This window comes from Rhea pennata, chromosome 1 (assembly GCF_028389875.1).
Source record: "Rhea pennata isolate bPtePen1 chromosome 1, bPtePen1.pri, whole genome shotgun sequence".
Lineage (NCBI taxonomy): Eukaryota > Metazoa > Chordata > Aves > Rheiformes > Rheidae > Rhea > Rhea pennata.
In genome coordinates, this window is record NC_084663.1 from 78726595 (window position 1) to 78751356 (window position 24762).

Below are 24762 nucleotides of genomic sequence, written 5' to 3' on the forward strand. Positions count from 1 at the left end.
TTCCCAGGGCAGCTGCCAAGCCAAGTCACTGTTGGCAACAGGGCTTCCCATTCCATCGCGGGTGGGGGGAGGTGTTGTACGGCCCGTTCTGTCAGCCTCCCACTCTAAAACGAAATAACCCCCCCAGCCTGGCTTGTCAAAACCCCAGCGCTGCCCGCGTTCAAGCTGAGGGCCGCAGGAGCAAAGAGCCATGCTGGCCGGAGTTGCTGGTCCGCAGCCCCGCCCCCCTCGACCCCCCCCGGCGGCGCCCGGGAGGGAGGGCAGGGCAGGGCAGAGGAGGGGCGGGGCCCCGCGGCCCCGCCTCCGGCCGTTGGCGGCCCCGGCCCGTCTCCCGCGGGGCAGGAGGCAGTGTGGTGTCTGCGGAGGTGCTGCGTAGTGGGACTATGGCGCCGCTGAGGGACTGCAAGGTGAGGGCCGCGCTGCGGGGAGAGGGGAGTTGTCTTTAAAGTTCACCCTGGCTTATTCTCCCGATAACCTTACGCAGAAAGTAAGGGTGAGGTGAGCCGCGGGTGCTGCTACGACCTTAAAATGCTTCCGAGTCACTGGTCGCTCCCCTCTGTATAAATAGCGCCGCACAAGGGGGTGAAAGTCCCCGCGTTTTGTCGCTTGTGCGAGCGGGTGCCCGGCCGTGCCTGGCAGTCCCTCGTGTGCCCCGAGGCAGAGAGCCCTCTAGGTGAGCTCTAAACCAGCTGATGCTCAGGGTTCAAAATCTGCCTGCGGTAGCTACTTCCTTATTAGTTGGTTACATGTCTTACCTGCTGTTCTCCTTTCCAGCTCTAAGATTTCAAATTATCCTGCACAGTGCAGTTTGTTCTCTCTTTCACTCCCTTTATTCCTTTTTTGTTTATTTATTTATTTTAATTTCTTACCCAAAGCTGTGGCTTGTTCATACCGTGGCATTTTCAAAGTTTAACACTTAACAGAGAGTAGTCTGTTGTATTAGAGATAGCTCAGGCTTCCAGAGGAAGCCACATCTGGAGGGATTCAAAGTGTACTGTCATGTTACTGGTTAAAAAAAGAGATAATTTTAACTTGGAAAGAGTTCTATTAATGGGGCCCTTTATCAGGAAATACTGAGAGGTCCAAGGAGGTGCCAGCATGATCCCTGCTGATATATAAGGTAAGAAAAAGTTAGGAGAGGAGGCTAAAGAAGTGCTCGAGACCTTCTGGGAGTGTCATAGGTTTGTGAATGCCAGAGCTCTGCAAAACTACCACTAGAGTGATAGGGAGTGGGCAAAGAGCAACCTGGAAGAAGCAGAGGTTCCTGAGAGCTAGCTGGGCCTCCAGGAGGGATGTAGGTATGAAAAAATCACCAGCTCTCATAACTAAACTCTCATCTTAAAGCAGGAAAAAGGGCAAGGCTTTGACCTTGCCGAAAAGCAGAATAAAGGGTCAAGGCAGTGGCACTCTCCTCCAAGAAATATTATAGAGAACAATCTGTTCTAGAGTGAAAGGTTGCAGGAAGTTAAGGCAACAAAACTCGATGCCGGACACTAGAAAAGAGGACAGCGATACTTGTTTTACAAAATCTCAAGGTGATTTTTACCTATGAACACTTCATTCTGTCGCAGATTTCATTTGCTCAGAATCTCACACCTGTGTACACACAAGCACAAAAACCAAGCAGTGTCCAGGTAGTCTGGTGAGAGTCACTTAGGTGAGATACAGAGGATGAGAGGTGCTGACTCTTCCATCCTCATCATGGCTCTTAGGTTCTCAATTGGCAGCAACAAAGTAGGTTTCAGGCATATCTTTTATATCCTTTAGGATTGAACATTTATGGAGTGGTTCTTTCCTAAAGTCTGTTTTATTGGTGGGTTAACATGAAAAGTAATGGCACATATGAAACAACTCAACCTTGCTGTAATCTTCCTGTTGTCAGAGTGAGGCTCTGTTGATTTATCTGTGCTGTGGCTTTATTAGAGCCCAGACTTTCTCACCTCAGTAAAAACAACACCTTCCTCAATTTGATAAACTGTGAAGAAAATCTTAGTTATCGGTACTGGCCTTTTGTTAACCTTTGTTCTGTTATTTTTTCTGATGCCCACACACAATTTCGTTTTTACTTCATTCATACAATTCTTAATATTACAAATCTCCTCAAAATGGGATAACATATTCCACTTGGAAAGTGCTTCCAACTGTTGTGCAAGACGGGCGGTAGCACAAAAAAACAACTTCGCATAGAAACTGGTATGAAAACTAGTGATTATCAGCCTATGGTTCATGGTCTATTTTGCAGAGCTTCGTGAAAGGTAGCTTATAAGTAGTAGGCCTAACCCTTTTCACTTTCCTTCTTACCCTATTTCTTAATGCAGTGTGATGCAGTGTGATTTATTTATTTATTTTTAAGAAAATACATAACTTTATGTTCTGGTGTAGTCTTCTAAGGTTGCAATTTGAACACTTGTGTACTTAAACTGCTGGCATGTGAGCCTTTAATTCAGTCACAATGAGAAAGCTTTAGAATATTATTAAAATAGATGTCCTTGCCTGGTTACTTGAAATTTTTGACAGTTGAATTATTAGAACCAGGAAATTATTTAAACTGTAGAATGAACTAGATAAATTCCTGCAGAACACACAAGGAATAATCCCTGATTAAGAGAAGTATGAATTAGCTTGCTCCAGGTCTTTTTTGTATATATATCCTGCAATAATGAATAAGAGTGATCCTGTAGTGATTAGTATAGCTCTTCAAATGTGTATACACTTAGACAGGGACATGGTGTGCTAAATTTAAGTCTGTACTGGGGACGCCTGCAATCTTAAAGGTAGTAATAGGTTCAATATAGGACCGCTGAATGGAGAGTGATTAGTTGGAATATGTGAAAACTGTATTCAAAGAATGTTAGTAAGTTTTGAAGGGAAGCACTCACATTTGTAAAATGACAGGCTTTCTGATTGTGCAGCCATCCTGTGTAAGAAAAGAGCTTGCAGGCAGTTATTGATAAAATGCCAATTGGCTCTAGGCAGTCATATGAATAAGTTAGGCATTTTGGAATAATCATTGGATTCTTCATTTGTTTCATGAGATACTTACAAGAGCACTCTTAAAGACTGCCTTGAACTAATTTGCTGCAGCTAATTCCACTGTTGGGTAAAGAGCACATCTACCACCCACTTAGTAAAATAAATTCTTTTAATCTTCTGGCAGTTTGACTGTAGGAGATGTGATATCTTAGTGTTATATAACTTGTTAAGAAACTGTGACAGCTTGATTCGGTATTGCATTTTAGCTTTATCAAATGTCCATTATTCTTCCTTTACATAAGGACTGTGCACAATCTGTGGTCCAGTTACTTGTTGGCTTCAATCCAGTGACATGGTGGATACCAACCTACTCAGGCAGATTATGTGGCCTGTGTGTTACTTGTGGTATTGATTTCATAAAGAGTAAAGCAGGTTTTTATTTTACCATGTTACTACTTCAGAAGAGATCTGTCTGCAGCAGAGAGACTAGCCAAAAATTGAAGTGTTTTGAATTAAGGATAGTTCGTTGCAAGGTGCATAGCCCATTGAAATCTTGTGAATTCTGGAATTTGTTGTCTCTCCACGAGTACAATTCCCCCTGCTAACCCCATTTAATTGATTATCTCCTGTAATTATAACCACACATTGTTCTCCCAGCTCTTTTTCTTTTTTTTAATAACATGATTGAAGAACATCTAAAGATATGATCACTTTTTAAAGTCTGTTGGCTTCATCTGGAAAAATCAATGTGTGAAATGAGCCCTTTCATATTTGTTTGTTGTGCAGGCCTGGCAGGATGCTGGACTTATCCTGTCCACTACTAGCAATGAAGCTTGTAAACTATTTGATGCTGTGTTGACCCAGGTATGACATAAAATGAGAAAATGTGAATCGAAGGAACTTGTGTGTGAAACAGTGTTCACTGCATGTGTTTTTATAAATTTCTTATCAACTGAAAGATTAGAAACAAGCTATTTTTAGTTTAGTTTCTTTATGAAGGAAAGCTTAAGCAATGACTCTGTGTGTGTGTGTGTGTGTGTGTGTGTGTGTGTGTGTGTGTACGTGTGTGTCCTTTGGTTCTTCCCAGTAATGTGTGAATCTGTTAGCTAATTTCAGCCAAACCTAGCAGGAAGGTTGTGGACTCAAAGATGTTACATTCATGCAAGTGTCTTGACAAAAAGTGGCTGAGGAGAGAAGAAGAAACCTCAGAATCAGGCTGCCGCATGGCTACAAATGCCAGGCATTAGTAGGCAGCAAAAAAAAAAAAAAAAAAAAAAAAAAAAAAAAAAAAAAATCAATGTAGCAGAGAGCTATGCTAAATGTGGGGAAAAACTCCAGCCAGCCAGTTCATACTACTTAGCACTGGAGAAATTACTCAACATAAACTACATCAAAACCAAGATTATTAGTTCTACTTGCTGAAATGCCTTAAGGAAACTAGTTTATCTATTGTTCTGCTAAGCTAACTCTTATCTGAAAGTTAAGTTTCTCTTTTACTAAATTATATTGCTTACTTTTGAATTCTACTTGCTTGGGATAATGGAAAGAAGTACAGCGTCATCTGATTTCTAGCAATTGTCTCTCTCTGTTACAGTATGCAACCTGGACCAATGATGAGCATCTAGGAGGTATTGAGGGATGTCTCTCCAAGTTAAAAGCAGCAGATCCAAATTTTAGTAAGTATAACCTTTAATTCATTGATTGATAGTGCTGGATAGTGTCCTAAATCCTAGGACTACTTTTTGCCTACAAGACAGTCCCTTTTTAAACAAACAAAAAACCAAAACCGTTTGAGAATTTATGTAGAGATAAATTACCTGTAATTCTCTATATCTAAAGCTCTAATGTGCTGGTTTCTCTAGCAATGGGACATGTCATCGCTAATGGTTTGGAGCTGATTGGCACCGGAAGTTCAGTGCGGCTCAACAAAGAGTTGGACAGTGCAGTGAGAACAATGATGACACTTGCAAAATCACAGCCACTGACTGAGCGGGAGAAACTTCATGTATCAGCTCTGGACATGTTTGCCAATGGGTAAGTGGCAGTCCCTCTAGGGAAGGAGGCAGGAGTTGGTTTGACCATTCAGAATCTTCTTGCTACCCACTGCGTACTGCCTTGGGATGTATCACATTTGCTGTCATGTTGCCATCTTTCATCTTACGTGAAAGACTGAAGATTTTAGCAACCACAAATAGAAGCACTACTCAAAAATAGTATTACCTGACATTAATTGAGATCTAGCAAAAGATCAGGATGACACATAGACAGATGTTCTTGAATTTATCTCCCCAAATGGTATGCACCATGACTAATTAGCCAGCAGCACCACAGGCAAGCAAATGCTATATTGCTGATACGTCGTGTCATTAAACACTCCTTTTTAAAAATTTGTCATAGGTCAATCATTGGAATAAATGGTTTAAAATTGAGAAACTATTTAAATGCTCCAAAGGCCCAGTAAAATATCATACAGACTTGGGCTCACAAAATCAAAGCTACAGACTTTTCTGCTTCTCTCTGTTGCCTCCCTATAACAGAAGCTTTATTTTGTCTGTAAAATTGGGAGATAGCACCGTGTTGGAGGCACTGTGGGGCTTACTGTTTTGTTCAATATAACAAATCTATTTATTCTATAGAAAGCATGGCACATGATTCACTTCCATTATCTGTTTGTCAAGCAAATAGATGACCACAGATTTATTGCTCACATTTTTTTAACAGAGGTAACACGTGAGGGAAAATTACTGAAGCCCTGGTCCCGTGGCTTTAATTTGCACCTAGAGGTGAAGAAAGATGATCGTATGTGTGTGAAGTTAGATTAAGCATAACAGGTCTTTATACAAAAGTTGACCCATGCAGAAAAATCTTTAGATTTATGAATTAAATTTGATTCATTTGCCTTGTCTATTACAGTGTGTGGCTTGTAGCACAAGCCATTTGTTTGCATGATTTCCTGCGAGGTACTTTGTGAAGTCAATGTCACAGTAAACCTTAAAATAAAAAGACTAAGAAATTCCTTCAAGGTGAAATCTTTTGATGTCAATTTTTCTATTTTTCAGAGTAGCATGAGTTTAGTAGTGACAGTAGAGGTAGGTAGGCCTGTCTTTCAGTGATTCAAATAGTTTCTTGTTTCTAGCCAGCTTCCAAAAGCTTGTGACCTATGGGAACAGATTCTACAGAGCTACCCAACTGACCTGCTAGCCCTCAAATTTTCCCAGGACACTTACTTCTACCTTGGATATCATATACAGATGCGTGATTCTGTTGCCCGGGTTTATCCTTTCTGGACACCTGATGTTCCTCTCAGCAAGTAGGTCATGCTTTATTTTCAAAATTGCCACGTATCTGGTGTACGCATGTGCTTTGTGTGTTTTTTTTTGTTTGTTTGTTTGGTTGTTTTTTTTTTTAATTTCAGACACATCTAAATAGCGGTGTCTGTTATCTTGTTGTAGACGAACTTAGGGGCAGGTGAATCCAACCTGACCTCAATCAGAACATTTTTCCTATACCGCTGCTAACACTGTTGGGGAGGTCTTTATTTTTTTAAGTGAGCTATAGCTCAATTAATAATTTTTTTATTATCATATATGGATCATGTGTTGTAACGTACAGGATAAAATTCTGGGCTCTCTGAGGACAGTGCCAAAACTCCTTTGGGCTGTTAAGACCAATTTTTTTCCCAGAGCCCACACTGTGGATGATAGAGCACATCGGAGGAAGGAAGAAAGGAGTTGCAATTTAGAACATCAAAGTATAATTCTGAAATAAAATTTTGAGATATCTCATAATGGGTAGTGCGGCAAAGACTGAAAGGAGAATAGACTTCTTTTTAGTATCATTAGTTCAGTCCCAAAAGCTTTTATTTCCTGAAACTATTCAGGATACTATAAGTCTGTTGACATGCTGATCTTTTATAAAAACTGACCTGCCATATATAGTTTTAAAATAGTTTTAAAGACCTGTTAAATTATTCAAAAGCCTCTAACTTTATGTAAAAATGTACATTATTATGTACATAGATTTATCATTTAGAGGGAGAAAGATGTATTGGCCATCCACAGGCAGCCATAACTTTCTGAATATTCTATGAATTTTACTGTAGACCAATACATAGTACCTCTGTATTCAACACAGTTTTTTCTTTTTGTCTTTTCCACAAGCTGTGTAAAGAAGAATAGACTGAATGTTAGCATTAGTAATAATGTATCTAACCTGTGCACCCCACAACTCATGGGATAGCAGGCAGTGTCAGACATTTTTTTTTCTAGCAGTGTTAACTCAGAAAAATCTGAAACTCTTTGTTCTTCCAACTACAGTATTCTATTATTATTTACTGGAAAAAAACTCTTCAGCAGTTTTGACTGCATTTTTGTAAAATTTTCCAGATGCACATGTTACAAAACTTCAAGTTGTTGTCTACTTAATTGTAAAGAAGAAAAGAATATCTATGTGCCAAGTTTTTCTTCAAGTGTCAAAACCCAGAAGGTACCCCACATCCTAAAACCAATAGGCACATGCTTAAATATGAATTGAAACTTACTTTTGCTGGAAAAAAAACAACCTTTATTCATCTCAGTTCCTGAAGTTAATCATACACAATGTACTATGTGTAATCTGTACACAGATTATTATTTCCATTACCTCAGGAGTTTAAAACCAAAAAACACAACAGATACTTTGAGAATAGAGAACCTATCCATGGTATTTTGCAATCCATGAATCAGCAAATGCAATAAGAGTTAAATATTTCTTAAAATGACCAAATCAGGTATCTGTGTAAGAGTACACAACATCTCTAATTTTCCTTTACCTTGAGCCTATATTGCTTAGTGAGGGTGTGTTGTGAAGTGACAACGATAATAACCAGTTTTAAAGAGCCACTTCACGTAAAAATATTTGCTTTTTGTGAGCACTCTGGAAAGTGCAGAAGGCTAGAGTCATATATACATGTTACCTTTGAGACATTCAGCTAACTTTGGGAGAAACACTGTTTTGCTTTTAACCATTAATTCTGCATTTTGCTACTGTTAAGAAATCAGCAGACTGTTCTGTTCAGCTCTGTTAATTCCAGCCTGTACAAAGATATAAACATCAGTTTGCCTGACACTGGTGATGTGCATCATGTCACTGCTTCCCATGCTGCTGTCCCTGGGCCTCTCACTTCCTATGAGAACTAGCTAGTTGTTCTGTTTTCTGCAAGCTTACATTCTCTAAATCTAAAAATAGCATTATAGTTTGCCAGCAGCAGCAGCGGCCCAACAGCTGATTTTTACCAGCTGCAGCCTGGTGGGTCATGGAAGCCAGAATAGCCACCTTTCAGAAACTGTAAGGTATTTTAACACCCTCTCCCCACCCTAACTACTGTAACTCTTAATACACTCATGGGCACTTTTTTTCCCTCCTCTGTTGGTAAAATTCATTTTGCTACTAAATGTTTTAAATTTGGAAAATGATAAAATGATGATTTAGACTATGTTAAGGAAAACAGACATTGAGTTTAGATATTGCCTGTATATTCTACAGTTTAGCATTGAAAAAGTTATTTTTCTTAAAATGCTGTATTCACAGTTCCACATGACACTCTACCAGCACAATATGTACATTACATGTTCTGACTATTGTGCTTATTGGGAATGAGGAAGAGTTAGTCTTTTGTTAGACACTCATTTGAAAAAAATACATGGGTTCTGACCTCTTTCTGCTGTTCAGTGTTATAACTTGTATAGTAAGAATTCCTTTGAATTATACTACTTTTAAAGTTTTTTTTTTTTTTTTCCTGGCTTAAATTAGTTCTAAATGAATGAAGTGCTGCTTTTGTTTTCCCTCTCCTTTTGTTTAGCTATGTGAAGGGCTACTACTCTTTTGGACTGATGGAGACAAACTTTTTTGATCGTGCTGAAGAGCTTGCCTATGAGGTAAACTGGTTGCTATTGGTGCTAAAAAGTTTTAGAGCAGTTAAATTACAGTCTGCATGGAAATCTTCGTTTGAGAAATATGGTTAAGGGACATTCAAAATGAACTAAACAAATATAAGGAACTGCTTTAAAATTAAAATGTGTGAAAATGTTTAGAAGACTGAGGGGGGGATCTTATCCATGTCTGCAAGTATCTGAAGGGAGGATGTCAAGGGGATGGGCTAAACTCTTTTTAATAGTCCCGTGCAAAAGGACAAGAGGCAATGGGCACAAACTGAAACACAAGAAGTTCTGCCTGAATATGAGGAGGAATTTCTTCACTGTGAGAGTGACAGAGCACTGGAACAGGTTGCCCAGAGAGGTTGTGGAGTCTCCTTCTCTGGAGATATTCAGAGCCCACCTGGATGCAGTCCTGTCTACCATGCTGTATGTGACCCTGCTTGAGCAGGGGGTTGGACTATATGATCTCCAGAGGTCCCTTCCAACCTTACCCATTCTGTGATTCTGTATTTGTGATTTTGTTGTGGGTTTGTTGGGTTATCTTAAAGGCTATTGAAGATCTTTTAGAGCTAACAGTAGAAAATCTGATTTTATTATTTCAAAAAGAAAGTAAAAGATCAGAAATCTATATATCTCCTAGTTTCAGAGGGAGATATGAAGGAGTCTGCATCTCTATGTAACAAGGGACTTTCAGCACTCCAAAATATTAGTTTTTGCATGAATGGAAACAATTTAACTCCTCGGTAGGACATTTTAGAAAGTTAGGACTAGCAGCAACTTCCAAGAGGTCACCAAGGCTATTCACCTGCTCCGAAGAAGGATCATGTAAACCTAGGTCAGCTTATACGTTTCTCAGCATGTTCATTTCTCTTCCATGTGGAGTCCAAGGTGGATTAACCTTTCTAGTTGAATCTTCATCAGTGCTGCAACAGAATAGTTATCTCTAATCTATTACATATGACACTGCTGCTAACAAGAGTAGAATTTGCCTTTCTATGACTAGAACAGAATGCTGACCTTTATTTCCTATGTGATGAGCTTTGTCCTCTTCCTACAATACAGTTAGCTGTTCTGTATTTTAATATTTATTCATTAATTCATTCATTATTTCATTATTTATTCATTCATGTAACATATTCCTTTTTTTTTTTTTTTTTTTTTTTTTTACAAGTTGATTTTAGATCATTCCTCCAAAGGAAGTGTCAGTATCAGTCAGTATCATATTGAATTTTGTTCCTGTCCTCCACATTGCCTGAAGCCTATCACTGGGTAGTGGTTTCCACAAATATCATAGACTGACTCTCTCCATCATCCCAAATGTTAGTAGAAATAGTGAAGAGAGAAAGTGTAACATGGAAATGTATACATAGTTTCATAAAGGACAGTTGATTCTTTAGAGAGATTTCTCAGTCTATGCCATACCATGCAATCTTATCTTAACTATATATCTTTCACTTGCTTATGAGAATGTCAGACAGTGTCCAAAAACATGTCTAAAACAGTGTATGTCCTATTTACTGGTTCTTCTATGTGTAGTAGGCTATTTATCGCTATTAATGAATGTTAGACTGGTTTAAGGCAATCTGCTCTTGACAATCCATCCTGGTTGTTGGTTCCCCCCCCCCCCGTTTTCTAACTGCTCGCTGCTGGATTCTTGAACAATTAACTCCAGAATGTTTCTGGGGGGTCAAAATTAGTCTGCCTGTTCTCTTTTCATGAAGATAGTAATTACTTTTTTCTTTTTACTTCCAGTCATCAGAATCATCCCTGTCCTTCAAGAGTCTCAGCTATAATCTGTAATGTGTGTTTTTGCCAAGTTTCTGTTACACATCAAATTGCTGAAAGTGACAACAAAGGCTAATCATTTAACTTGAACGACTAGCATTATAAAAAGCCTGAAACTTGTTGGAGCAGGAAAGAGGAATTTGCTCAATACTCAAAACTGACCATGTTCTTACAGGCAAAACTCAGGGAACAATGCTACTTTTGCTTATTTGCTTCTTTTTTAAACTAAATTATTAACTTGCCCTGTATTGAGAAGGAGGATGAAAAAAAATATGTTTTTGCCTATGCATGCAGTTTTTTCATGACTGATATTGGTTTCATGTCTGTGAAGAAAAATGACATTTGATAATCATCATTAAAGCCTGCATTTTAAAACTGTTTTGCAGCTGTCCATCTCTGTGCAGTAGAAATGAGGAAGTGAAGTCAGCCAATAAACGTTTTCTCCCTTTTCTGTTCAAATCAGTCTTCCAGGCCATGGTTGGCCTGAACAGTTCAGTGATATACTTAACACACAGCAAACGAGAAATAGCTTCTAGTTTCTGTATCAGCAATAATAAACATGATTATTTACAGGTTTGTAAGCTTTACCGTGTTTTCTTTTTTTCTCTCTCTCTTGTAGGCCTTGGCTGTGAATAAGACAGATGCATGGACTGTTCATACTATAGCTCACATAAATGAAATGAAAGCAGAGGTGGAGAAAGGATTAGCATTTATGAAAGAAACTGAAAACAACTGGAAGGTACGTGTTCTTATAATTTCTTTATAATTTTGTAGGTCGTCTTTCTCTCTTCTAGGCAAATTCAGTGATTTTTTTTTTTAATTCCTTTCCACCCACAGAGGTGTTACAAGCAATGCAAATTTTATAAATTAGAGGAAACCATGATTCAGGTGCTGTTATCATCCATGCCATTTCTGAAGCAAGAGTCAGGGAAAAAAATGTCATTTTATGAGGGTTGTGTGTTTTGGATTACTTCTAAGCCATCTTTACTAGGAATACTGAGGTTATACAAATGCCAAACAAGTCAGTAGGCTAGAGCCACCCAAAGTCTGTCCTTTCACACTGTCTTACTTTAGCTAGAAATATTTTAATAAACACTGCTTTTGAGCAAGAGTGTAGTTTGTACAAACACCACCGTTCCTGTTTTCTAAGTGAGTAGGGCTGGCTAGATAAATCACATTTCATAAAGACAGTATCATTGTTGACAGATGAAACATCAGGCATGAAACTTGTAATAACCTAAGATGAGCTGTGAAATAATGCAAAGCAGACATTTTGGAAGGCTCATTAAACACTCATGTTTGCTTCTGGATAGGGAATGATTTTTAAAGATCAACTATAAAGGAAAGAGAAATGATGCTTCTGTTTTTTTTAAGTCTACTCAAATTATTTTATATATCCAATGTATTTTCATATCTCAGCAGAGTATTGCTGGAAATGCAGCTTAGTTTTTATTTGTGTTGGACAGTGTATGTTTTACTAATGATTAAGTGCGTGCCATATGCAGAGCAGAAGTCAGTAGAGTTTGGAGTTGCTAGAAGCCGCAAGAGTTTTTTGAGAGTTATTTGAGCTTGCCGGCTGCACAGATAAGCTTTATTCTTGCAGTGGGCAGTTCCACCTCACCCAAAGAGGAAGGCTGGATAATGAGGCTAAAATGACTTCTTGTGCGTTTGCTTTTTAAGTTAAACTATTCAGGAATCAGGCTTGGAAGTGTAGTCACTTAAGTTTCAGATCCCTCACTTGAGTTTCAAATCTGTCATGTCTCAGAATACATTTGGTCCTTTGGCATTCCAGTTTTAGTAAAATGGTGATACCAAGGACTGACAGTTTAGATGACACCTTCAAAATCACGCCAGCCATTTTCAAAATGAGTCCTTGACTTCTGCATCCCTTTTGAACTCTTTCTTAAAATGGTTGCACGCCCCTGCAATTGTATCCTTTATCCAAATAAAACAAATTGCAAGATCAGTAAGCAGAACTGTGACACACCTTCATGTCTGACTCAGTATAGCTAAGATTTATAACAGCTGACAGTGTTGTGATGATAATATAATCATGCAGTGTTTTTCATCTTGGCCATTATGAACACAGAATGTTCAAATGTCAGCATGTGAAAAAGATCATGGAGCTCCAAGGACATTAATGAATTTGCATGAATTTGGCCTGGTGATTTGGAATCTTTATTTATTTGTTTTTTAATGACTAAGATAATCTATCTATACTGCCACACATTTAGGTTACTCCTCTTCCGTTTAATTTGTTTTTCTCCTTCCCAATAAGAATGGCTATATTTTCTTTCCTAGGTGGCTTTATTTCTTTGTTCCCACTGCAAAAAAGCAGATGCCATTCATTTCATATGTATGTTTCAGTAAAAAATCAAGCAAGGCAAAATATCTTGCCAAAGAGGCCTCTGTACAAATGCTATTTATTATAAATGGATTTTTTTTTACAGCACTCTTGCAATGAGTTCTCATAACCTACTCTTTTGTTGTCCTTTCCCTGACTACCTTTATACATAAATAAGGTAACCTGCTTTATTTTATTTATTTTAGCAGCCCATTGGCCTGCTTTCCCATAGCAATTTGGACTAGATGATCTCCAGAGGTCCCTTCCAGCCTTACTGATTCTTTGATTCTATGAATTTAGAGTCTCAATTTTGAGACTCTAGATTCTTGTGCTTTTAGGAACTACAGAGGTAGCACTGATAGTTTTCTAGTCTGTCCATGTCTCTTATTCATGCTGTATTGGTCCTGGGGAAAAATAAATAAATAAAGATATAAAATATATTGCCTATAAAGTCAAATTATCTTTACAAAGAACTGATTTTTGCATGTTAACTACTAGGTCAACATAGCAATTTTGAGTCATTCAGGACTCAAAATCAATAGCAAAAAAAAGGCCTCATTTTATTCATGAGGAGGGAGTCCAGTATTCTTGTTTGTATGACATTTGGAATAGTTCCTGGTGGTAAACTTGTCATCATCAGGTTTACACCAAGCACTTAACTACTTCAGTTGCTTAGGTTTGTTTTGTGATGTAAGCAGTCTGGTAATCTTTACCTGTTTAATATTACCTGAGCACTGTAAAATTCTGAGAATCACTGGGAACCTTTGTGCTTATCAGAAGTGAGTGGGTTTTTTTCCACTTGTGAAAAGATTAATTTTTACCTACGATGGCAAGAAAGAATGGGAGAAGAGGGAGGAACCTTGCTCATATTTTAATTTTCACCAATAGGTTATGGAAATACATTCCTGTTTCTTTTCTTCATGCACTCACAAAAGTGAATGGCAGTGAGTCTTAACTGTAGGCCAGGGAGGAGTACTCAAACTGCTGGAGAGAACAGTGCAAAGCTAATAGAGTCCAGGTGATATTCATACTGTCTCATGACCTGCCTATGTGTTTGATGTCTAATCTAGCTTCTGGGATCAGCAGTGAGACATGCCTTTAAGAAGTGATTCCTCTCTGCTTAATGTGACTATCTGGATAGTACGGATGAATGGCCCTCATAAAATGAGTATCTTTCTCCTCTAACTCTCTGGACCACTTTAGACTATACATCTACATTTTCAGATGAGACAAACCTTACTCACATTACTGACACTTCTTCCCCCCTCAACGTTGAAAAATAAATGCCAAAAAAGGATGAAATCTTCTGATGGATCTGAATGCAATTCCTTTCTGAAAAATGATGTGGGAAAAGAATTGCTTCAGATATCTCTCTGAATAGCCACAAAAGCAAATGTATCAAGTGAGAAGGTATCTTGGCCAGCTGGTATAAAATTCTTGTCCCTTTTATTTCATGAAGTACTTGCTTTTACTGAAGAAGAAAACAAAAATCTGACTGGATAGATTTAAAGGGGAAATTATTTTGCAAATAACTTTTTCTCTTTTCCAGAACAGTGATATACTTGCTTGCCATAATTACTGGCACTGGGCTTTATATTTTATCGAAAAGGTATGAGAGAATTTCATATAGATATTTTATAGTGTCGAGATAGATAACTTATTTAACACTATTTAAAAGGCAGTTATGGGTGGTAAGGGGCTTCCAGCTACTTGAAGGGATGTTTTTATAAAATAACACAATGCCATTTTTTGTAAGATAGTCTGTTGTTATTTTGAAAAGTTTTAGTTACATTGGAGAAAGTTCCAAGATTTTTGTTAGTGTTGAAAAATTGTTGTGAGATTGTTACACATTTGAAGATCAAATATTCTCACTATTTACATTTGGTACAATTATTTGATAGAAAAAATAACTTGGTTCTCCTATCTTCAGAAAAAAATAAGGTAAAATTCTCTTCAAATTCAATATTAATTTGCTGCCTCAAAGACTGTAAGAAAGAGGCAGTAGGACTGATCTATTTAGTGTTATTAATTCTTCTTCTTCTTAGAGATTTCATATTTATTGAAGAACTTTATAAAAATGCTTAAAAGATACCCAACTTGTCAGATTGCAATGCAGAAATTATGTTTCTTATAATGCTTTGCATTTGTGGGGTTCATTTACCTAGGGAGACAAATAAGATATTGTCAGGAAGGCAGTGTAATTTGTTTAGAAAACGTGGTGTAACTTGTCTATATTCTGTAATGGTAACATAGAAGAAGCATAATTCCCAGGATTAGACTAATAGCTTGTTTATTTTGCTACCTTATGTCTATACAACTTTTTTGCAGCCTGCTTAAAATTACTTTTCTTCCTGTGTCTTTGCACACACTTCAGGATGCACTCATTTTTGCAAAGATCACTAAAAGGAACATTAGGACTAGAAGTAGTATCTTGTCTTTCTCCCTCATGTTTAACTTAGAGCAATATTGTTATCCATCATTAAATGAAACTATACTTACTATTTTGCCAAGTAAATCCTAGTTTATCTTAGTTCTTCCATTTAATACCTCTAAGTTTCCCTAGTTCAGGTTATTTGATCAAGTCACGAGGCAGCTGTGGAATAATACCATGATATCTATTAACATTACATATATGTTTGACTCTACCAATCACTTTTGGTTACTGTAGTTTAATATTAACCACACAGTCCCTTTTACTTTTACAGGGTGAATATGAGGCTGCTTTGACGATTTATGACAATCATGTGAGTAGAGGGCTTTTTTCTTTACTGAGAACACACTGAGGAACGTATGTGCTTCCTTCCCTCTGTATGAGATTGAAGGCTGTCACAGTGGGCGATACATATTTTATTTACATCTGCTATTACAATATTTGTGGGGAAAAATTTTCAACTGGTAGATTGCCCAAAAGACACAGCATTGTATAGTTGTACTTTTAGGAGCTACAGGGGTAGCACTGGTAGTTTTCTAGTCTGTCCACGTCTCTTATGCTGTATTGGTCCTGGAGGGGGAAAAAAATGTAAAATATATTTCCTATAAAGTCAAATTACCTTTTAAGAGAACTGATTCTGTATGTTAACTACTAGGTCAGCATAAACATATCTTTTCATTCACTGTTAATTTATTATAGTTCTTTACTGTCCAGATTTCAAAACAATCTTCTTAAATAAGTAATAGCAAATCAGATAGCATATCTTTGTAAAGATTGTAAAAATAGCATAAGTATTGGGAGACCTGCTGTGTAGACTCTATCTATTAACCTTGGAAAAGTGATGAAGTGATGTAATACTTACACCTCTGTGTTAGAGGTCACCACCATATTAGGTTCTTTCCAATATTTACTGGATTTAACTTCAGAATGGGCAAAATAATACAAATGAAACAAAACATATATGTTAGTCTCTGCAAATTGCAGTATTCAGGAAAGATGCAATCAGGGCAATTGCAAAGTAGTTATTTCTTAGTGAATAAGAAGATAAAATTAATTCTGTACTGTGAAAATAAGTTTGACTTACCTGATTCAGTTCTCACCAGTGCACTGGCTGCTTACAAATACCTGTGATTGCAGATTGCTCCCCGGTGTCTGTCAAGCGGAAGCATGCTGGATGTGGTAGATAACTCTTCTATGCTCTACCGACTTCATTTGGAAGGTAGGATACCAGTCATTCTTTTTTAAATTGTAAGAGAAATACCCCCCCCCTTTTTTTTCCTTGATCATTGGAGAAGGACCTAAAGAGATTTGTAGAGCAAGGTTGGTCAGTGTTACACAGGAAATCTTAAAATTCTCCTCTTGAGAAAAGCCTCAATTTGGAGTTTATAATAAAGTGCATAAACTCTATTCTTCCCAAGAGTGTTTTTTGTTTTGTGAGTTTTTTTGTTTGTTTGTTTGTTTGCTTTGTTTTGCTTTTTCCTCACCTGCCAGTACAGTATTTCATCAGTATTTCTTTCAGCACAAGCTACCAGAGATCACACTTTGGCAAATTTCTCTTTGGTTGTTGCTGGAGATCTGAGGCTAAAGAATCAAATACATAAGCCCCTGAAAAGCTGTAGAGCTTCCCTTGTAGCAAACTTCAAATCAGCTAATACTAATACTTAACTTCACATTTTGATATTGATTGAAATAACTAGTACATATGTATTACACCACTGAGATACAAGTGTACACAAAGAGCCAGAGACTTCTTTCTTAACTTTTAGAATTCACATATTAGATTTCTGAGGTGCAGGGGGGAGGAATTAAGTCATTTTTATAATATTCTGCTAAAATTCTAGTGATGAATTGAGTTTGTGTATGAAATCCATCTTACCAGTCTGTATAATTTGATTGCTACAGGTGACTCATTATAAAAACAATTCCCAAGAAGAGATGAGTTATCTCATAGTAAAGCCAGGATCTCATGTAATGCAATCTAGAGTATTGGTGAAAAATTACTGACAGTCAACAAACTATTTGCCCAAATATAGCAGTCTGTGGCTGTAGCAGTCTTGCCGTATCAGGGACAAGTTTCTTAAGTTTATTAGCAATGTTATTTATGCTAGGTGAAAGTGAACATATGTTGCAAAGTGATATTTTTGCATCTGGCATTTCTACTGGAAAATTTTTTTACTCATAGGTGTAAAGCTTGGAAACAGGTGGGACAATATTCTCAAGCTTACAAAGCAGCACACTAAAGATCACATTCTCCTGTTTAATGATGTACACATCTTGATGTCCTCACTTGGAGCCAAAGACCTCAAAACTACTGATGAGCTTTTAACAACTCTTCAGGAACTTGCCAAGTAAGCAAGTGAAGTATGAATTCACTGTATTGAATAAATAATTTGTCCTCACAACTTCAGGGCAATAATATATGGCAATGTCTAGAGGGGATTCTAATCTTGTTACATAGAAGTCCTCTATATTTGAGGTTGTGGACACTACTTGAACATTTGCTATGTATTTCCTTTTAGTGGGTTCATACTAAGCTATGTTACATACAAAGGGTGAAAATATTTCACCTGTATAGTAATAAGGACACTCTGCAGCTTGTCAGCTGTTTGTGGTGGTTCTTTTTGCTCTGATTTAAAAGGTTATTCTTTAGTCAGAGTGCATTAATTAGTAATGATATTCTAGTAACTACTATTAGATGTGTTGAAAACACTAGAAAGTATTTTGTATTCAAACTCAAGTATTTACAGAATTTGAATATTTCAACTAAACAAAATGTTTTTGTCATATTTCTTTATATATGAAGTAAATGTAAATTACTTTTTAGGTTTAATACATAAATGTAATTAATAGATCCTAAAAGCAAGTTACAGGTTTGAATGGTATGTGTGAAACATCATTTTAAGCACCGAAGTCAGAGGTATTTACAAAGCTGTAAGCGATAGACCACCTGGCTAGATTCTTTAACAAACTTAGAACAAAAGATTAATACCTAACTAATAAATATATAACTGCTTTATAAGTAGAATATAAATAGAATCTCTCCCAGTCACACTCTCTCAGTGTGACTGACAGTTTTGGATGTATAGATGTTAAACAACTCCAACAGAAAGTGAAAAGGAAGCTGCTAAGGTTTGGAGAGATTGAGACTGAAGATACAAAACTGAGAAATAGGCTTGTAAGGAAGGAAATTCATAACTTACTGTCAAATAACATCTCTATTTGTCCTGCTTGTCCCTGTAATCACACCGCTGCCTTTCCTCCCCAGCTTTCTGGCTGTAAATTTTGTGAATTTTGGCTTTCCATGGTGTAAGCCCATGAGTTCTGGTATTGCTTTTTAGCTTGCCAATTAATAATTTAGTCAGTTCTAACTAACTATGGAAAGAATAGGTACTTTGGAAACTAACCAGGTTGAGTTAGTAATCTATGTGTAAAAGCAAAGTAAAAAGTAAAGCTAGTATATAGTAAAAGATTAATTTTATATATCATGGATATGTAGTAACTAAACAATTTCTAAGATGTGTTTTGTATTTCTTAAAAGGCAGTGGTAAAACTCTTACTTAAGCAAACACCAATCATCCTTGGATTTTTATTACTATTTTTACCCTAGCCTTTGCAATCCAAGGTTGAAATAAAAAAAAATAATAATAAATCAAAAAACACCCTATTCTGTGGTGCTTTCTCTGGTGGTTGATATTGTATGCTTATTTTCATGGATGGAAATGCTATTCTGGTTTTAATTCAGGGGTTCATGTTGTTCTTCATGAACCAGTATTTCAGATGATTGCAAGAGAAAGTAAAATCAGTCTTCCATGCATGTGCATTTTCTGAGAGCTGAAACATATGCTTAGGTATTTAGGTGCACAGTTGATGTGCATTTTATAACTTCCCAGGAGGTTATATTTTGTAAGGAATTATATATAGGCAACCCTGCATTTTGAAAAATCAGTGGTTATCTAGTGGGAGAAAAGAGAAATTTGTAGAAGTGACTGTAGAAAGCCAGTACAGAGGATTTAGGCGAAAGCTTGGTGCTTTGAAAGGCAGATCTTGAAAAACAATTTGTGGAGGTCTTTTTGTTTGTATTTTTTTATATTACTGTCCTTTCTCTCAGAAAGATGATCCTAATGGAAAGCATGCACATGCATATTTTTTCAGAGTTAAATTACCTATGTGGCATTTGGTGAGGTGTAGTGTAGCCTTCCATTTGCTTTTACCTTATGTACTTCTTATGTAATCACATTTTCGTCTCAGTGAGTTTAAGCTACTTAGCTTAGGAGCATTGCCCTCAGCTGTTGTTACAAGCCCTCTAAACAGAAGTAGCCAGAGACTATGGTTAGTACTCTAGTCCCTTAACTTTTAAGGTTAGTGGCAAAAATTACCAAAAAAATCTATTCTAAGCAACTGATTTGATTTAAAACATTGAAATATGTGCACTATAATCTCAGAGATAACTATACAGGCTGGTATAGAAAGCCCTCCTCCCCTTTTCCAGCACTACCAACCAACCTTTTGGCACTTAAATGATGTGGCTATCTCAAGAGGCCTTGTCACTGTCAGCTTCTGCTATGGCAGTGGAAAGACACACGTCCATGTTGCCTGTGCAAGTATTGTCTGTGGACTGAAGAGTTGTAATTCTGGCTATTTGGGGGTTTTTTTGTTTGTTTTTTAATATCGGAAACAATGACTGTTTGTATTTATACTTGCTTTTACAGGCTTGTTGTCTTGCTATGTTTCTCCCACTCATAGATTGTTAAGATAAAAACACTAAAAAATAAAATACAAAACAAAACTTACCTTAAGAACTAGATGAAATTCCTTGGCTGTTTGTGGACCTGCCACCTGGCTGTTTGTGTCCTGCTGTGGACCAGCAGTCTGCCTGAGTAGTCATGTCTGGAAAAAGAGAAAGAGGGTAGACTTTGAGAGCTGTGATTCATTATACAGTTTATATCTGAAATACAGTGCAGTGCTGACATGTGTGAACAGAGATGTTTTGTGAGGTTACTGTTTGGAGCTTTCTGCAAGAAATTGCTAGCCACTTCTAACAGAGATGCAGACAGAGAACTAGCAGTATGATACTCTGGTGGGAAGATTAGGATAGCAACTTGTGCAGAATTTCTGGCTAGAGAAATGAGTTTTGGAAGACAGACAGTAACTCCTATGTGGTTTTATTCCTAGCTGTATTTAAGGAGACATGTTTCTGTTTCTCCTCTTCCCTGTTCTTGCCTGTTCATTCTAAGAGTGTGCACTGAGAGGAGAAGTTGCTACCAGAAGGGCTTGGGTGGTGAAAAACCTGCTTAAACTATTGTTTCTACTTTGTCATCCAAACCCTTCAGAAAGGGTCATTATTGAACTAGTTGTCAGGCAAAAGTTCTACTCGTTGTACGCAAAACTATATTGCGAAGGCAGGAGGCATTGGGCCTGTGCCTTTAGCAAATATGTTGAGAACAGGCTTCCTAACTTCAGCAAGTCAGGAACAAAAAGGTGAAAGTAACATAACTACCGAAAACCCATTATCTAAATAAAGTACTTGAAACATCAGGCTTTGCAGGATAAAAAATAGTTCTATCTGCAGGCAGGGACAGACTGGCACTGAAAGTACACATATTTATATTTTTTTAAATTGGATTTTAACCACTTTCTTGTTCTACAGAACACATTGTGAAGAACACGAGCTTTCCTTGGCTCCAGGTTTGGGGTTGCCACTATGCCAGGCTCTTGTGGAGTTTGAAAATGGAAATTATGACAAAGCTGTAGATCTGCTGTATCCAATCCGTTACCAACTAATCCAAATAGGAGGCAGCAATGCTCAGGTAAAAGAGATCAATAAAAGGCTTTTTAATGTGACTTAATCCTCTTCCAGTAGCCTGCTAAGCACTTACATTATTAATAACACTTCTTTCTTAGGAAGTGAAAAACTGAATTGTGCTTGTGTTTTTCCAGAGAGATGTTTTCAGCCAGTTACTGATCCATGCTGCTTTAAACTGTAAATCAGAAGCCAAACAAAACCTTGCTAAGTAAGTATTCTTTCTGTTAAATATTTGTGGATATGGTACTGTTCTTAAAAATGAGAAGTATCTAGTATACTGGGACACCAAACTAAAGCTGAAATTTTATGCACTCGTTTAATTTAAATGTATAAACTTTAATTAGGAGTAAAAAGTACAATACCTCCCAGTCATCTCACATTCTCGATGAATGATCTGTGTTACAGAGCAGTTGATTTTTAAATGGTTCTTGCTTCTGTTGTGCTTCTTGCCTGTTTATCAGTGTAGTTAATGGATTGCTAAACTTCTGTAAACTGCTGACAATCAAGTCCCTCTTAATGGTAACATATCTACGATATTGGGAAATATGTTAGAGTCAGATATGTGAGCTTGCTCTAGTACAAATCGTAAGAGTTGCTCAGTGACCCATATTGAGTTCTGTAAAAATTTATACATTGGCTCTGCTTGCATGCTTTAAAGAATGGATTCTTAGGACAACATGAGGCCTTGCCTGTTCTCCTTGCTAAGGTCTCTCTGGTGTGTAAAGATTAGATAAAAGAATCAAAGTGAGTCTTCTGTGCACTCTGAGCCCTGAGTGCCTGTTTTTCATCTCAGTGCTGAAAAGAAAACTGTCCTGCCTTTACTTACTGCAAAGGCCAAATGGTAGAGTTTCTTCTTCCTAGTTTTCCTGCTTGCTGCTGCACTGCTCCCTTCTCTAAGCATGATGCATCCTGTCTCTTATAAAGAAGTTCTGTACCTCAAGAAGAGGTCCCAGGTGCTCTTTCCTTCCTCTTACAATGATATAGCTGGGGATCTTATGGAAAATGTGATGTTATACTCATGACCTTCCTCTCTCTCTCTCTCTTCCTCCTTCTCTATTTTCTCAGATGCCTACTGAGAGAACGTGATATGATGAGACCAAATTCACCATTGACAGAGCGACTTATTAGGAAGGCAGCAGCTGTTCATTCAATGGCCTAGATCCTTCTTGTGTGCTTCAGATGAAGTGGCAGTGAGCTTACCAATCAACATTTGGGGGGGGGGGCATGCGACACTATAAACCATTCTAGACTCCCTAGGAACTGGAGACCTAACAATGTGGGGGGTTTTGTTTGGTTTGTTTGTTTTTTAAAGGAGAGCTGTTCGGTTTCAGGAGGTTGTAACTTAGCTTATTCCACCAGGGAATAAGCTCCCCTGCTGATAATGCACAGCTTTCCAAAGCATCCTATGATACTGCTTTTCTGGTACTTTTGCCTGAAAACTCCCTTGTAACCTGATTATGAAGATGCATGTAGGCATCAGTCAGTTATTGGCCCAGTTTGCTACTTTGTTAATTAAGTGTTCAGGTAATTCAAGTAGGCTTTTTAAGCATAGGTAATAGAAAATAAAGAGCCAAATGCAATACAAGCATAAACTGATTTCTGTGCAAAGCTTCTAGACTGCCTGGCCATGGGTCACAGACTAGCATTACAGATCTATCTGCACTCAGGATCTCTTTCCAGGTGCATATTTTCTAAGCTCCCTCTCATAAAATGTTAGGCTTCTTCCCTTAAAAAAGGGGCCTCAGAGCTTTCTGAAACTATTATGTGAATGAAACCAAACATGAGGGACAATTGCTGGCTGCTGATTGGAAGTATTTTAATGTACTCCTTTGGCACTTGAAGATCTTTCAGAGAAAAAAAAAAGGCTGGATTTTTTTTCCCTCTTTAAGCAGTGATATTTCTCAATGCTAGTTTGAACTGGTGTTTTTGTGCTTATCTCAACTTTTGGAAAATTGGGCCTTTTTATGATCCCAACAGCACCAAGTCACTGCGTGTTAGCAAAGTATAGTTTAAAACCAATGTCACAGTATGCACTTTATAGAACACTGAGACATCTCAGTACAGGTGAAGACTGGAAGGGAGCTTCTACGAAGAGAGAGAGCTAATGAGAACTGACACAAAGCTTTCTCCTCATTTAAGTGAGGTGATAACAAGCTCTGATGCTGCCTCTGGATTCTTGCAGTACAGCAAAGGTAACAGATTATCTTGCAAAAGCAATTCAGAATCCCTAACAAAGGGAAGAAAGACAGCATTTCAAACCAAAACTAAACTTATCTTGTTTCTGAATGGAAATAGGACTATCTTCAGGTGCCTGAACTCTGGCTTCTGTATCACATCATCAATGTCTCCTGCACACTTGCCTCCCTTTCCCTCTCGCCCTACTCAGGCTCTTCCCTGGGTCCCACAGCAGCCCCCTCTCATGTACAGCTTCTTCCAGCTTTACCACCTATATTGCTCACACTGCACTGTATTTCACCTGGAGTTCCTGCATAGAGGTTTAAGACCTGAAAGTGTCTTGCTGCCAGCCTTCTGCCCCAGCCCTCTTTTGAGAAAAGAATAGTCAGCTTATTTTTAATGCGATGATAACTTGTGAAACCAGACAAGGGTACTTCAGTCCTTGCCTGTAGCTTTTTGAATCCTGCAGGCAGTTGTAGTTCCCTATACTTCAGGTACATCCTTCCTTTGTGTATCTATCTGGCCATGGCCTTGCTTTGGCCCACTGTCTGCTACAGTCACAGTAATCTTTTTACTATTGCCTTTTTTTAATCAGTGCATTTATAACAATGCTTTTGGACAAATAAATTTTACTCAAAGATTGTAACAGATTTCCTAGGGAACAAAAGCCAGAGAACACTGTTGGCTACTTATGAAGTGTGTAGGTGTAAGTGATCCATTGCTAAACAAAAGTGACAATTACATTTATAATACTTTTGATATAATGTGATTTAAAACTTTGCCTACTTCGCATCAATAAATTCAGATATGCTTAATTCAGCACAAGTAAATGACTTCTTTGCTTGTACTAGGGAAATTTTTAAATGTGTTGTTAAATTATTGGTTTACAAACTTAACAGTGTTTTCTTCCATGAATGTGACTTGAAGCTTTTGCATTCAATTACTACTATACATTTTGCCGTAGGTGAGTACTTCTGTTTTCCTGCCTTACCTTCCTGTTCTTATTTTTATTTAAAATATTTCAGCTATTCCTTCTATTCAGACTGTTTTGCTTTTCCCCTCTATGTTGAATGGTGAAATGTGGAAACCACCATGAAAACACAGCTGTCACCAACTGCTGGTTCAAGCTTTGTCTAGTCTCCCTCCACTCCCACCCCCGAAACCCACCAGTACTACAGCTCACTGTTTTTTTGGTTTTTTTTGGTGGGGGGGCAAGGAAAATGTATCACAGCATCAGTGATATCGCCACAAACTACTGTGGATGGTACATTAGTTTTGAGTCACGTGTTCTTTTGTTTACAAATCAAGACCCGATCTACTAACCTAGGGTGAAATG

The 24762-nt window shown here is 37.7% G+C and overlaps 1 protein-coding gene across 1 annotated transcript; it reads left to right on the top strand.

The window, feature by feature from the left end:
• The first annotated feature begins 285 nt into the window (after nucleotides 1-285).
• On the top strand, nucleotides 286-24241 carry TTC38 (tetratricopeptide repeat domain 38). The gene is made up of 14 exons (XM_062592723.1): nucleotides 286-407; nucleotides 3760-3837; nucleotides 4568-4649; nucleotides 4836-5007; nucleotides 6110-6283; nucleotides 8813-8888; nucleotides 11293-11412; nucleotides 14567-14626; nucleotides 15723-15761; nucleotides 16586-16667; nucleotides 17631-17796; nucleotides 21096-21255; nucleotides 21386-21459; nucleotides 22317-24241. Exons 1-14 carry the CDS (start codon nucleotides 384-386, stop codon nucleotides 22408-22410), a joined length of 1401 nt encoding a protein of 466 aa, XP_062448707.1. The 5' UTR covers nucleotides 286-383; the 3' UTR covers nucleotides 22411-24241.
• Nucleotides 24242-24762: the final 521 nt, after the last annotated feature.